The sequence below is a fragment of the Anomaloglossus baeobatrachus genome, chromosome 2 (assembly GCF_048569485.1).
Source record: "Anomaloglossus baeobatrachus isolate aAnoBae1 chromosome 2, aAnoBae1.hap1, whole genome shotgun sequence".
Taxonomy (NCBI): domain Eukaryota; kingdom Metazoa; phylum Chordata; class Amphibia; order Anura; family Aromobatidae; genus Anomaloglossus; species Anomaloglossus baeobatrachus.
The window spans coordinates 532,267,550-532,283,834 of record NC_134354.1 but is presented as its reverse complement, the minus strand read 5'-3'; the positions used below and the strand labels follow the sequence as shown (position 1 = coordinate 532,283,834).

General features: G+C 37.1%; 1 protein-coding gene across 4 annotated transcripts in view; it reads right to left on the bottom strand.

The window, feature by feature from the left end:
* The window catches only part of GABRG3 (gamma-aminobutyric acid type A receptor subunit gamma3), a 1,045,631-nt gene that overhangs the window by 88,196 nt on the left and 941,150 nt on the right, over positions 1 to 16,285 (bottom strand). For 3 of the 4 annotated variants that reach the window (XM_075336612.1, XM_075336611.1, XM_075336614.1), the window contains 2 exons: positions 12,739 to 12,891; positions 1,460 to 1,656 (listed from right to left, as the gene is read on the bottom strand). In XM_075336612.1, coding sequence (XP_075192727.1) covers positions 1,460 to 1,656; positions 12,739 to 12,891 — 350 coding nt within the window. The remainder of the gene's footprint in view (positions 1 to 1,459; positions 1,657 to 12,738; positions 12,892 to 16,285) is intronic. The other variant, XM_075336613.1, reaches the window with a different exon arrangement.

The window sequence follows — 16,285 nt, the reverse complement described above, 5'->3', positions numbered from 1 at the left end:
TGAATGCTACACATCAACTTATAAGTACAGTAAGGCTGAATAGAAGCTTTGTGGTGCCCTAGGGCTTTGGACAACGTAGAGATTGAGAGCCAGGCATAAATTGGAGTTAGGAAAAATAGAAGTTAAATGAAAAATTAAAATAAATTGTGTCTAAAAACCTGCATAAGATGCTGTTAGTCAAATCACAGATTAGAGAGAAATATTCAAATTATAAGAACATAATTTTATGCTTTCATGGAATTTACATGACTCCTTCCAATGTAAACACATGGTATTAGCTGAAATAAAAGTTATTTTCAAGGGCAAAAAAAGACTTTTGTCTACCTTAAACTGCTTTTCATTTAAACCCAATTAACAAAATAGCACATATTCCTACATTTACAGAAACAGATCCTGTCCTTGAAATAAAATATGTGCTTCAAGTTAAAAGAATAAATATTTGTCAGCACAGCCTCATTAAACATTGACACATTCATTACTTTTAAACCAGCCTGACCTCAGTTTGAAAGCTTTAAACTCAGAGCTTAACAATTTAAGAAAAACTCGCCACAGTCAATGATATGAAAAATACGAAAAACTGTTTTTTTTCCTCTTTCCACTATTGATGTTTTTGTCTTCTTTAGGTTGTTATAATCAAAATTACAAAGATTTCTAGACTTTCTATGTTCTTAGACTTTACCTTTTGTCATTCTTTTAACTATAATTGGTGGTGTGAAGTGTGCTCCTGTACTTGGAATGGTCAATGTTGCTCATGTGTAGCACTTATGAAATTTGATGTCCGGAATGGAAGGCCATTCTAAGCCATTACCTGCCCTGACAGCTTGTCAAACAAGGAGCTCTGCCATAAGTGATTCAAAGTTAGAATAGAAAGAACTTCAAGTGTCCACTGCAATATTTAAAAGGGCTGTAGAAAAGAAAGCGCAATAGGGTCTTACCCAAGTGATGGAAAGGTGAAAACAAGTGTTACACTCACCTATAATAGTTGTACCAGTCACAACCACTATGCACGCATATAGGAATCCAAGTCCGGCAGCAGTCCCAAAATTGGCTGATAACAGAGGATAAATGGGAAACGGGTTGTAAATCCGCGCCAAGGACTCAGCACTCAAGTACTCATCAAAAATTTGATGTTCCTTGCTTGCTGTCCTGACGAAGGGAGCTATGACTCCTGAAACGCGTAGACATGTGCATGCCAATAAAAGAATCATAAATCTCCGTTGAGTCTTCTGAGACCTTGGTGCGGATTTACAACCCGTTTCCCGGTTATCCTCTGTTCACTGCAATATTTGGCAGACAAGGGGTTTCAATTACAAACACCTACATGGCTAATGCTGTAAATAACATTTTTAACTTACCTATTTGTCAGGGTTTACCTGTTATTTTAATGAATAAGTATGTTAGTTTTCGTTTATATATTGTACCAAAAAAGATAAAACAGAGAAAAGCAATTTCCACTTACCGATTTTTTCTTTTTTTTACATCTCGGCTTTTTACAGCTTGAGTAATAATTAAGCGCTGCATACTCCATCAGTGCCGCAAATACAAATAAGAAACAGACTGTCACAAATAGATCCATGGCGGTGACATATGAAACTCTTGGTAAGGACTTTCTTGCTATGGTACTTAATGTTGTCATTGTCAATACTGTAGTGATACCTGAATGGAAAAACAAATCCACTCAGGTTACAGTAGAAAACTTACACAAAAATATTTTCTGGGAAATCAACAATCAAGAAACTATTTTAGTAGATGTTAGTATGTGATAATTATGCCAATATTGCTTAGCATGGTAAATAATTTACTGTGAATAAAGTCGATTTGCCTCAATAGCTTTTGAAGTTAGATTTCAAAGGGAATCTTTCAGCAGGCTTTTGGCTTGTAATATGAAGACAGCGGGTGATAGGGGCTGAGACACAGATTTCAGTGATGTGTCATTTATTAAACTGCCTGCTGTTGCTTACTTACAGTGAAGGTTTTATCACTAGGACATTATCATTGCTGGCATAATCTGCTTCATGCCAAGTTGTCCAATCATGTCCCCTTTTTTAATAAGCAGTTTACTGTCAATAGACATTGTAAACAGAGAGTTGTGGTGTGGGCAGGGTTAGCTTTCTCAGCTATTCTTCACACCACATCTATGACCTCTGATTGTGTCACAACTGCTGTACCCAGTAAACTAAGTGAAATAATTGGAATCAGGTTCTCTCTTCATACATTATGCTCCTATCAGATTAAGCAGCAAAAACCTGGTGACAGAGTTCCTTTAAGGTGTTTCAAGTGTCATTTCTTGAAAGGCTACATTTCCATTTACACTTTACGGGTTTCTGTCTTGTTCTTCTAAAGTGAGCCAGTCATCAGACTGCTGACAGAGTTAGATAGATGAGGGCAAAGCAGTTTAATCATACCTTTGTCGATGGAAACCAAATTTTAATCCTTCATAAACTGCATCATAGCAAATATAAAATACTATGGCCATATTGCCCTTTCATAGCATAGGAATAGAAGGTCAGAATAAGTGGCTCATTCTACATAGGAATAAAAAACGTTGATTGTGGTGTAATACTGGAATGTTGAAGTACAAAGAAAATAAGAGTGATAGTTTAAAGGGAACTTGTCGCCAGGATTTTCCTAGATAAAGTGAAGCCACCACTGGTAAGTCCATAAATACAGCATTCTAGAATGCAATATATGTGTCACCAAACTGATCTCCATAACATAAAATAAACTTTTATTATACTCACCTATGAGGCACTTCAGTCAGATTAGTGTTGCTGGTCTTGATCTGGCACTTCACCTATTCTTACTTTGTGAGGATGACACATCCCACATCATCCACACATGTCCTCCATTGTGCTCCTCTGCAGGTGAACTTCTCTCTGCCCTGCTGAGAGCAGTGCAAAAATTATTGTGTACATGCTAGGGCACTCTTTGACCTTTCCCACTGTTTCGCATTACAGTACTTTGCTCTGTCCTCGCTAGAGCAGAGAGAAGTACTCATGTGCAGGATCGCAATGACACTTTGTGGATGACATAGGATGCATCATCCACACAAAGCAGGAAGAGAGGAGGTGCCGGATCAAGACAAGCAATGCCCATTGGACCGGACCGCCCCATAGGTGAGTATAATGAAAGGTCTTTTTTATGTTATGCAGATCTGCTTAGTGACTTTTAAAAAATTGTATATAAGGGCTTACTGTTCATGGCCTTACTTTATATGGGAAAAACCTGGTGATGAATTCCCTATAAGTCTGTGAAAAGTAATCCAAAGAGTCAAGTGATATGGAAGCACTGTACATGTACAGTCTGTGTAACTATGTATTCAATGATCTGTTCATATTGTACTACACTAAAGTAAAAACCTCAATAGCTGCATTTTTTATTCTTTATAAACTGCAGACAAGAAGTGCAATTTATTATCCCTGTTTCCTACTTTTGCTACTAATAAATATCTTGAAATGAAGGCTTGTGTGTCACAGAGGGTGTCCTTACTGACTTGTGTGCTAGGCAAATCATATTGTTTTCCTTTTTTTAAAAGACAAAAGAAAAATCTTCACAATCAAGAAATTTCAAAAAAATTGTATACCCCAATAAGTGTGTATATTATTAAGAATTTATTTATTTTGCACACTTCTTTGTTGCAATAGTCCAATTTAAATGGTATTGGAATATGACTTGATCATTGCTTACAGTTTGTTTTCCCAAACTCAGAGTGTTATGCACATTTTTTTTCCTGGCAAATAGAGGGTTTGCAAAATTGAGATTTGTGGAGAATGTAGATTCCACAAATCAAATTTTTACAAACAACTCAGCAAATTTAAATTTCAAATAATCTGCTTATGTCTAGATACTGGAAATCTAACTGAAAGCAGAGGGGAGTGTTCAGCACAGAGAGCTTGGAAACATAGAACGGGAATAGACTATTTATAGGACACTTCATTAGCAGCACAACAGGGTTTCAAACTTACTTTCCCCATTTTTTCAATAAAGTGACCATGAACTGAAATGTGTGTAAATCTAAAACATCCTGCAACATTGGATTTAGCTAAAATTGTAAAGTGCACTTTACACACATCGACATCGCTAACGATGTCGCTCGTGAAAGCACCCACCCCTGTCGTTTGTGCGTCACGGACAAATCGCTGCCCGTGGTGCACAATATCGCTAGGACGCGTCACACAGACTTACCTTCCTAGTGACGTCACTGTGGGCGGCAAACAACCTCTTTTTTAAGGGGGAGGTTCGTGCGCCATAGCAGCGACATCACACAGCGGCCCGCCAATAGAGACGGCGGGGCAGAGATCAGCCGCATTACCGACACGCCCACCTTGTTGACGGCAGGACACAGGAACGTTGTTGTTCGTCGTTCCCAGGGTGTCACACATAGTAATGTGTGCTGCCTCAGGAACGACGAACAACCTGTGTCCTGCATTAGCAACGATATTTGGGAAATTAACGACATGTCAACGATCAACAATTAGGTGAGTAATTTTGATCATTAGCGGTCGCTCGTAGGTGTCACACGCAAAGATGTCGCTAACGAGGCCGGACGTGCGTCACGAATTCTGTGACCCCAATGATATCTCGTTAGCAATGTCATTGCATGTAAAGCACCCTTATCTTTATTGTCAAAAACATTCAAAAACAAAGCATGCTTATAGAAATAACTTGAGGTTTTGACTTACAGGGGTTGTCCTGAACTTTAACATTAATAGTCGATCCTTAGGATACGTCATCAATGTCTGATCAATGGAGATGCAACACCTGACACACTGCCAAACAAATATTCACAGTGCTGACGATGACTGAAACAGCTGAGAAGTGGAGCTACAAAGCACAGCACTGTCAAGTGTATAGTGGCTGTAGTTGGGTACAGCATATCTTTGATTCCATGGGGATTGGATTTCCGTAACACAAAAATTGTTCCATTGACAGAGCTGTGTTATTCAGCTCCGCAACTGAGCAGTTTCTGATGCCTCAGGCATCAAAAAGAAATCATCGGCAAGGGTACTTTGTATCGCACCCACACTGATCAGATATTGATAACCTATCCTAAGGATTGGTCTTCAATTTTTACCACTTCACGACATATGACATATATTTATGTCATATGTCGTATCCTTGTTTTGATGTGGGCTTGCATATGTCCCCAAATATGAGGGCTGATTTGATCAGTCAATGTGTGCCGATGGGCTGTGATGACAGCCAGGGGTCAGCTGAGGACTCTTGTGTCTATCATTATGATCCTCCTGTGATCACTGGCTGGGAGTTTTTGCTCATAGGAGATCTTGTTTTTTGCTATACAGAGCAGAGCTGATGCAACGCTTTGTACAGTACCAGCGATCAGCCAAGTGCAGCTTCATGTCCCCTAAGAAGACTAGTAAATACAAAAAATTAAACATTTTTAAAAATATGGAGGAAAAACCCACAAAATTTCAAATCACCCCTATATAAGAATAATAAAAAAATGCACATATTTGGTTTTACTACATACAGAAATTTTTAATCTATCCAAATATAAAATAAATTAATCTGATTGGGAAACCACAGAAAAAAAATTGAAAACACTAGAGTTTTTTTGGCTGACACAACATTGCATTAAAATGGAAAAAGAGCCATTCAAATTATTATTTCTACCCCAAAATTGTTTCATTAAAAATGTCAGCTCAGGGAGCAAAAAAATATGTTATCACACGGCAAAATGAAAATGTTACAGGTTTCGGAAAATGGCAACAAAAGCCACATTTTTATTTTTACAAATTCTGAATAATTTTTCACCACATGAATAAAAAAAAACCTCTACATTTTTGCCATTTACATACTCGTACTAACCTGCAGAATCCTACTGCTGGGACAGTTTTTCCCTATAGTGAACATGGTAAATAATAGAACCATAAAACAATTGTGTAATTGCATTTTGATGTTTGCAACTTTACCATAGTTGGATTTTTTTTCCCATTTTACAGTACACGATACATGGTCAAAAGAATGGTGTATTTTAAAAGTACAACTCGTCCCAAAAATCATGGGGCTATATTGACAGAAAAATAAAAAGGGAAGAAAGAGCGGAAAAAACAAAAGCACAAAATGTAAAATGGCCATGGAGTGAAGGGGTTAAAGTCCCGGACAACCCTTCTAAAACTGTTGATAAATAATATTAAAAATGTATCCCCAGAGCCAACAAGAGAATGCTTTGATTTAATACAGTAACAGATGAAGAAATTTAGCCTTTATGTTTGTAACCTTGATGTTCCATGTGAAAATCCTTGTGGCTAAATTATTTCTTATATAATTGATGTTTAATGCACCAACAAGTGTCAATGAATAACCCACACATTCCCAGTTATGGTTTTTTAGAATGATTGAATTCCTTCATAATATAGTATTTACATGAACTTTCATTCAAATGAAAATATGAAGAAGTGTAATAGTAGTAGTTAAAAAATATTAAATGTACAAAAATGGTAAAAAATAATATAAGCGCAAAATAAATTTTCCAGCTTTACATTAACCTTACTTAACTTAATTTCTATGACATCACTTCACTAAAATACGGATTTAAATGACTCCATATCAAATTAAATAACTCACTTCCCTGTCAAATATTATGGCAAATTAACATTAAATATAAAGTTTATTTAACCCCTTCACTCTTGAGCAATTTTCCATTATCGTTTTTTCCTCAGCTCATTCCGAGAGCCCTATCTTTTTTATTTTTCAGTCAATTTTGGCATATAAAGGCTTATTTTTTGCAGGATGAATTATAATTTTGAATGACATAATTAGTTTTACCATATACTGTACTAGAAAATGTAAAAAAAAAATTCCAAGTGCGGTAAAACTCCAAATAAAATGCAATTGGACAAATTTTTGCGGGTCTTTAAATCAAAGTGTTCACCATATGGTAAAACTGATGCCTCACATCATTACAGGTTTGTAGATACCAAACATGTATACTTTCATCGAAGGGGTTAAAAAAATCAGATGTTTGTCCAAAAAAGAATAGCACTTTTGGCGCTGTTTTCTGAGACCAATAGCATTCTCATTTTTTGGGATCTAGGGCTCGGTGACAGCTTATTTTTCATCTGGATCTGTCATTTTTAATTATAGCATTTTTATACAGCTGTTACTTTTTGATCACCTCTTATTGCATTTTTTAAAAGTTTGCAGGGACTAGAAACTGTAATTTTGGCATTTGGAATTTTTTTCTCCCCACACCTTATAGTGATCAGATTAACTGATTTTTTATATTTTGATAGATTAGGCATTTCCTAATGTGGTGATACCAAATATGTGTATATTTTTTCTTTTTTAAATGTCTTATATCAATGGGGCGAATAGGGGTGATTTGAACTTTTAGGTTTTTTTTATTTTCTCATATTTTTCAATTTATTTTACTTGTCCACCTAGGGGACTTTATCACGGCCCATTCTGATCGCTTGTTTATTTCTGCTGATTAGAGCTACCCAGCTATGATCAGCACAAATGCAGCATTCCTGTGAGAGCTGTTGCTTTGTTGGCTCTCACAGGAAGTGAGTCATGGTAGCATCAGGGGTCATCAGCTGACCCCGCACTACTATGGCAACACCAAGACACCGAGGAATGGCCAAGGCCATTTAAATTGCATTGTCAGTATTTGACAGCTCTATCTAAAGGGTTAACAGACATGGGTGGATTGCCCATCCACCTGCACCCCGTAGCCCCACTTCTGTCAATCAGATCAGCAGAGATGTATGGGGATTACTGTGGGCTCTTCACCGGAGCCCTTGCTAACGGCGGGGGAGCGACCAAGGATGTACCAGTACATCCTTGGTTGTAAAGAGGTTAATAAATCAAAATAAGCAAGCAAATATTACAACTATATATTTATGCATATTTTGACAATAGGAAATCTATCTCACAAATTATTATCATCTAATTTCACTCTCCAAAAAATGAACTGGAGTCAGAGGCATCTCTAGGAGGGGCTGGTGGGGCATTGGCCCTGGGCACAGCTGGCATAAGGCTGCCATCAGGCCGCCTGATGGAACATTCCTAGTTGTCTTACAGGCAGCTGTATTTCACCACTCCGAGAGCATGATTTGGCCGTACTCTGTGCTTAAATTTTCCAATGTCCTTACTTCTCTAGGACGTGTAGGTGTGAACACCAAATTATTAAAAAATGAAACAGTGGGGAGACATGCAATTTTTTGCTATAATAAAATATAAGCAATAATAAAGTGTAACATTGCATTGTTCCTATCAAAGATTCTTGGCAATACTGTGGGTACAAGGGCAGGAGACAAATTAAAGTAGAATCTATTTAATTTACTAGACATAAGACATATTTTCACGGTTAGCTACAGTACCTAATACAGAAAAAAGAAGCCAATAAAATTGATTTGTTATATATTCAGTTAAAAGTAAGCTAAATATGTCGATTTAGCATGAATGAAAAATGTAATAAAATATTAAATAAATAGTAGTATTAAACTGACATTTAGTCACACAATGTTTCTCATCTTTTTTTTTCAGGAGCGCACTGCTTCCCACCTTTTAAACTACTAAAATGTTAAGGGAAGTGAGCTCTCCTCTTAATGGACCGTTAAGGCGAGCAGCATCATTATACTGCTGGCCAGGACTGTGTGCTCTAAGATGCTGCTAAATGAAGAAGTCATGCCTCTGCAACATTGGGCTGTGGTGCTACAGAGAAGTTTCAGGATTAGGAGCTAAGGTTGACCAGCACGCCTGGCCAGCCTTCAAGCACTGCTTAACAGCTCATTAGGAAAAAGCTTTTAAGCATTGTGCATGTTTGGCCACCGCTATAGTTAATTCTCCTTGCCAATAAGCAGTAAACACTAATATATGGGGGCATATTTTTAAAAAAAAAAAAAAAAGTTAAGTTCTGCTGTGCAGTATCTATACATTGTGGTTCCTTGGGAGATGGATATTCTACCTTGAGTGACAATTCTAGTCAGTTTACTTCTGCAGTGCTTATGTCACAGTGATACAATAATTGTATGTCAGTGCACTTGTTATAGAAACTACACAATTGTTAACATGATTGCATATAAAGATAACAGTACCTTTAAACAAGTGAGAACAGTGATTAGGAAAACTGCTTTAGAAACTGAAGTGGGGGCCAGTGGTGGTGATTTTGAAGAATTTATAGCAAGTCAGGAGTTGACAAGGGGGTAAGTGAGGTGAGCAGCTAACGGTTATAAAGAAATTAATGAGCTGGAGAGAAATGACTGGGATCTCAAGAGTTGACTCCTCAACATGGAATACAACTGCTGTACATATTCGCACAAATTCTGGTGATCAATCCCCTTGGAAACACATTCCATACTATATAGGATAGAATCACTCATTGCGGTAGAATGATAGTGGATAGAAAAAGCAAATTAATTACAAATATGCTTATTTTCATGCTTTCTAACCAAAGCAATTTAACAACATGATAAAATTATTTTAAGATCTCATTCACACATCAGTATTTTTATCAGCATTTCATCAGTAATTGAATAACCAAACCAGGAATGTCCCCAAAACATAAAACAGGTGTCAATCTTTCAATTAGAGTTTTTCTTACATAGTTACATGGTTACTTAGGTTGAAAAAAGATCTAGGTCCATCTAGTTCAACCTTCCTCCACCAGTTCTACATTTAGTCACTAAGTCATTTATAACCAACAATGTTTTGTGTACTGAGGAAATCATCCAGCCCTTTTTTAAAAGCTGTTATAGTATCTGCCATTACTACCTCTTGTGGTAGGGCATTCCACAGTCTGACTGCTCTAACTGTAAAGAACCCTTTCCTATTTAGCTGTTGGAATCGCTTTTCTTCCACTCGCAGTGAGTGCCCCCTGGTCCTTAGTACTGTCTTTGGAAGAAATAAGTCATGTGCCAGTCCTTTATATTGACCACACATGTATTTATACATATAAATGAGATCTCCTCTGAGACGTCTTTTTTCTAAGCTAAACATATCTAACTTTTTCAACCTGTCATCATATGGGAGGCCTTCCATTCCTTGTAATAGTCTAGTTGCCCGCCTTTGAACTGACTCTAACTTCTGAATGTCCTTTTTGAAATGTGGAGCCCAAAACTGGATCCCGTATTCCAGATGTGGCCTTACAAGTGATTTATAGAGGGGTAACAATACGTTGGGATCACGGGATCTAATCTCTCTTTTTATACACCCTAAAATCTTGTTTGCTTTAGCAGCTGCTGCTTGACATTGAGTGCTGCTGCTCAGCTTATTTGTAATGAGAATACCCAAGTCCTTCTCCTGTTCTGTAGTCCCGAGTTTACTTCCATTTAATGTATACGCAGCTATAGGATTACTCCGTCCTAGGTGCATTACTTTACATTTATCAACATTAAATCTCATTTGCCAAGTATCTGCCCATTCTGACATCTTATCCAGATCTTTTTGTAATATTGTACTATCCAGGTCAGTTTTTAATATCCTACATAGTTTGGTGTCATCGGCAAAGACTGACACTGTACTATCAATCCCATCCACAAGGTCATTAATAAACAGATTAAAAAGAATCGGTCCAAGCACAGATCCCTGCGGCGCCCCACTGCTGACTATAGCCCATTTAGAGAATGTACCATTTATGACTACTCTTTGTTTCCTATCTTTTAGCCAATTCCTTACCCAGTTGCATATTGTGTCCCCTAGTCCTTGCTTCTGGAGCTTTAGTATAAGGCTATTATGTGGTACAGTATCAAATGCCTTTGCAAAGTCCAAATAAATCACATCAGCTGCATTACCAATATCCAGGTTTGAACTTACCCCCTCATAGAACTCCAACAGGTTGGTTAGACACGACTTATCTTTCATGAATCCATGCTGTTTGTCAGTTATCATATTATTTTCTGCAATATATTTTTGCATGTCATCCCTTAAAATGCCCTCAAAAACTTTGCATACTACTGATGTCAGGCTTACTGGACGGTAGTTGCCTGGATCTACCCTCTTACCTTTCTTAAATATCGGTACCACATCAGCAATCCTCCAATCCTGAGGCACCAACCCTTTTTCACTTCTGATTTTGGCCCACAAATACTGATGCAAAATACTGACCAAATACTGATGTGACAATGGAGCCTAATAAAAATGTTTCTGTTCAACGACAGTAGAAAACTTGAAAGAGGTGAGAATATTATGAACAAAAAAAGATATCCATGCACATATAATATGAACCTTTATTAGAATAAAATCACGTTGATATAAAAACACATATAAAAGAAATGTCACTAATGGAACAACCCAAGGGACAGATGGTAGAAATTGGGAACACCTAAAAGACACCCTATGTGAGTAAGTCAGAAATAATATGGACCGATAACAATTAATCAAATCAATCATATGTGCAGAAGAAATATAATAAATATTTATGTAGATAACCGAGGCATATAAAAGTTAATAAATGCCAAAGGCCAATATACATAATTATTTTGGACAAAAAAGGGGCACAAGTGTTTCTAAAGATAGATGCGTCTTTTTTGCATAATGTTCCAATTCACAAAATTCACAAGAGTGTCTGAAAATACTGCACATACTGAAATTGTATATATATATATATATATATATATATATATATGTCATAACTAGAAAACACATATAATAAAAGTCCAAAGAAGGTGGATAGAGCCCACAATTGCCTACAACAGAAGTCCAAAAAAGAAGGAGTGAGCTGCGGCGTCCCCGCGCACCTGACGCGTGTTATGTATCTATAATGCCTCGTCCAGGAGTGATCTGAAAAAAGTTCAGAGTCCCTTTTAAAGGCCTACTGTACAATCAACACAGACTGCACTGATTGCAACTGGGATCGTCGGGTATTCACATCCGGAATAAAGGCCTTCCAGTACCATCGAGGTAAGCTTGCACCGCAGAGAAAGGTGAGTCCTATCACATCAGATCACAGCAGCAGAGACTAGTACATAAAAGACAGATTTATGTTACACTTTGACTTATATATTTTTGTATATATGTGGTATGTCTTTTATGTACTAGTCCTATGTTTTATTTTTTATGTTTTTGTATATCCTTTTTGACCAAAACAATTATGTACATTGGTCTTTCTTAACTTGTATATGCCTCGTTATCTACATAAATATTTATTATATTTCTTCTGCACATATGATTGGTTTGATTAATTGTTATTGCTCGATATTATTTCTGCCTTACATAGGGTGTCTGTTAGGTGTTCCCAATTTCTACCATCTGACCTTTGGAATGTTCTGGTAGTAACTTTTTTATATTAATGTGATTTTATTCTAATAAAGGTTCATATTATATGCACATGCATATCTTTTTTTGTTCATTATGCATCTTCTGTTATGATCCCCCCCACTATTGGATTGTGGTATAGGTTTTGAGAGGTGAGAATATGAAACACAAGGTAATTAGAGAAAACTGCATATGATTTCATTATACAATAAATAAAATAGTTACACAAAAAAATACCGTCAGATTGAGTGATATGCATGTTTACGTCAGAGACATTATTGAAAGTCTGTGTGACTGCTGGAAATGGTTTCTAAATAATTTCAAAATGACAAGAGGAAAACCTGTCAGTATTCATAGATAGAAACTATTACTGGTCACTGCAAGTCAGAGATTGCATTTGTGTGGTCCCAAAGCTCACTTCCTTTCTTATACCGAGTTGTCAGCACTTATCACTGACATGCAATTTAAACAATGCGCAGACAAAGCAGAAATGACAGAGCTGTCTTTTAAATGTCTTACCTAATGCTGTTCTTGCTGGAGTGGCATCTTTTTTTATCCAGAATGATACCCAGGATAACACAACTGTTAATATGCAAGGGATATATGTTTGAATAGTGAAGTATCCCATTCTTCTGCTTAAATCAAAGTACACAGTCATGACAATATAATCACCTGTTGAGAAAAAGGCAAAGCATTGATGATGCCAAATTTCTATCGGAAAACTAGTCATATTATTTCCCCTAAAATATACAAAAGAAAATTTAGAAAGAAATTTCAGACTTCTAAGAATATCTTATTTAATAAAAAATCTGCTGTTTTGGAAGTTTAAGATTCTCTATGTATTTTAAGAAATGTTAATTTTTATTGGGCTTTTGTTTTCTGTTACACAGCACATGAACCTAATGTCTGTCTATGTGTCTTCACATAGGCTATTTTTCACACAAACTAAAGATCCATGTGGCAAAATTGCAAGTCTAAACTAACCTACATGTAACATTAGGGCATGTCAGTAATAGGTGACTACTGGACACTTTTTCGAAGTGCTCAGGCACAAGTAAGAAGATCGACATACTGCCCACGTTCCTCCTTGAAGACACCAGTGTTATTGCAATGTGTAATGTGAATTGTGATATGCGTTATTAATTTTGAAGTGTATTTTCCTTGACAGTAGGGTAAGATTAAATTAATGTTTAGGACTAGCTCAGGGTACGAGGGGCAAGACTGAAGGGACAGTGATGCTTTTCTGTTAGAAGAAGATTAGGTAGGGACTAAAAAAAAATCCCTATAAAAGCATAAATATTTTACTGAATATGGATTAAAAAAAAATATATGCATCCTTATATGCAAAATGGAGCCCAAAATTCACATGTAATAATAAATGGTACAGAGAAACCTAAAAAAGGTAAGTACAGTGAAGGGAAAAATAGTTATGTAGCTAATTAGCTAATAACCTACAATGGCCCTGATCCTGACCCTACCTGACCATGGAGGCTGACACTAGAGATGAGCGGACCCATAGAGGTTCAGGTTCGCACGGATTTTAGTTAAAAGTTCAGTTCAAGACCCGGACTTGACCTTAGACCCCAAACCTCATATAAGTCAATGGAGACTCAAACAACTGTGCTGTAAAATGGCTGTAAAAGGGTAATAGTAAAAGATAGGGGCAGCAAAACGGGGGCAGTTGGAATAGATTTTAAAAAAATTGATGTCAGTAACATTTCCACAAGTGGTATTTCCATTCAATATTCTGGGCTGTCGCTGACTTGCAGGGACTTATGGAACCTCATTTTGAGCCTCGTTTCTCAGAACAAAGCTCCATAGGAATCGATTGGCATCATAGGAGTTTACTCTATTGCATTACATCAGAACTTCCAGGATTTATTTTTAATTAATAAATTGGTGAATGAGGGAGTGTGGGGAAGTACTTATTCACCAATTGGATTACATCGGAAAGTCAAGGATTTTTTTAATTCAATAAATCAATGAACAACGGAGTGAGGGGAGTGTTTATTCAAGTAAATTGTTTTTTTCCTGTGTTTTTTTTTCTCTATACTTACAGGGTTAGTAATGGAGGTGTCGTATAGACGCTTATCCATTACTAACCCCTGGGCTTGATGTCACCTGTCAATTCACAGCTGACATCAACTAAAAAAGTATTACTTTGATGGCCACCACATCAGGACAATCGGGAAGAGCAAGGCAAAGAACCAGAATTGATGCATCTAATGGATGCACGAGTTCTGGGGCAATTGCAGGTTGCTATTTTTAGCCTGGGAGGGGCCATAAAAGCGGTCTGCTTTACCTTGGCTGGTTATCAAAAATGGGAGGCACCATGCTGCTTTTTTTATTATTTAAATTATTTTTTAAAACGGCATGGGATCCCCACTATTTTTGAAAAGCAACCAAGGTAAAGCTGATAGCTGAGTGTTGCAACCCGCAGATGTCTGCTCTACCTGAACTGGTTTTCAAAGATAGGCTGGAGAACACATAATTTTTTTTTTTTATTGTTCACAGCAGCATACAGGCAACATCTGTATGCAACAAAGATTGTTGATTGACTGTGCTGCAGACTTTCAACAACATTTTTAAGATATGAACAGTACCCGAACTCTGAACTCTGAGTCCGAGACCCGGAAAACTGGTGTCTGGTACGAACAGCGAACTTTACAATTCAGGTTTAATTATCCTTTTTTTTAAATCAGATACATTTTTAGTAAACATTTTTGGTATAGAGAAATCATACAGTATACCCTAACAATATTATCTTGTATTGCACATGGTAAAGAGAAAGAAATACTCATGCATAAAATAATGTAAAACAGTCCCCTTTCCACCTCCTCTCCACTCCAAGTAAATTCCCAACACGGCTTAGCATAAATATATTTACATGTACATTTATATTCATTTATCTATTGAGGCATCGATCCATAACCAACAGCAACACAGGTTTGTTCATCCCTGGTTTACACCCTAAAAGGCAATGTGAAAACACCCCACTCAACATGGTCTAACTATGATAGTCCCTGCGTGTCCCTGGATATTCCTACCAAAACTTAATCCTGTACCAGAATAGAACAGCTAAACAGCTAAATAGTACTAAAAGATAGCCTCTGGTAATTTGTTCAAGTAAATAGAGATGAAATAAGATAGCGATCATTACTAGTGTACCCAGAGTTAAATGTGTATAACAGGTTCAGTGCATATCCCAAAAAAATATTCATATATTCACATGGAGGACCTGCATAAAATGAAAAAAGCACACCTACAGATCACAGATAAAAGCCAAAAAAGGAAGGTTTAGAAAAGGAAACTGTAAGGCTAAGTTCACACACTGCGTTTTTTTGACGCTGCGTTTTTGTGTATTTTTGGCCACTAAAAACGCACAAAAACGCGGCAAAAAACGCACACGTTTTTACTGCGATTTGGTACGTTTTTGGCTGCGTTTTGCGGCATTTTTGATCTCTGCGTTTTTCTGCGGTTTTCCAATGCATTGCATGGGGGGAAAACGAAGAAAAACGCAGGAAAGAATTGACATGTCCATTTTTTTTTTTAAGCTCAAAAACGCAGCTTAAAAAAACAGTTGTGTGCGGACAGCAAAATTGAAAACTCATAGACTTTGCTGGGGAAGCAAAGTCATGCAGTTTTGAGGCCAAAAACGCAACTGAAAAACACGCAAAAACGCAGCGAAAAACGCACTGTGCGCACATAGCCTAATACTTCTCTTTAACTGATGTCTAAACTAAAACATAAGTTCAGTAAAACACTGTTTTTAGAGAACTAATGGTCTCCCTCACTGAACTGTATAATAATTGGTTCTCTCAAGCTGCAGCCATAAGCATCATACAGCCTGTAAAGGCATATCATCCCCATTGCACCAGTCCACTTCCCAGCCAGAATCCTCAACTTCATATAACATGCTGGGGCATAAAAGACCACTAGCTCACCCATGGCTACTGCCACGCACCACAATACGCACACAAAGCTGCCCACAGAAAATGTCATGTATGCAATTTGTGGACAACATTAACACAGGGTAACACAAATGTATACATCAGATGAGTGCTAT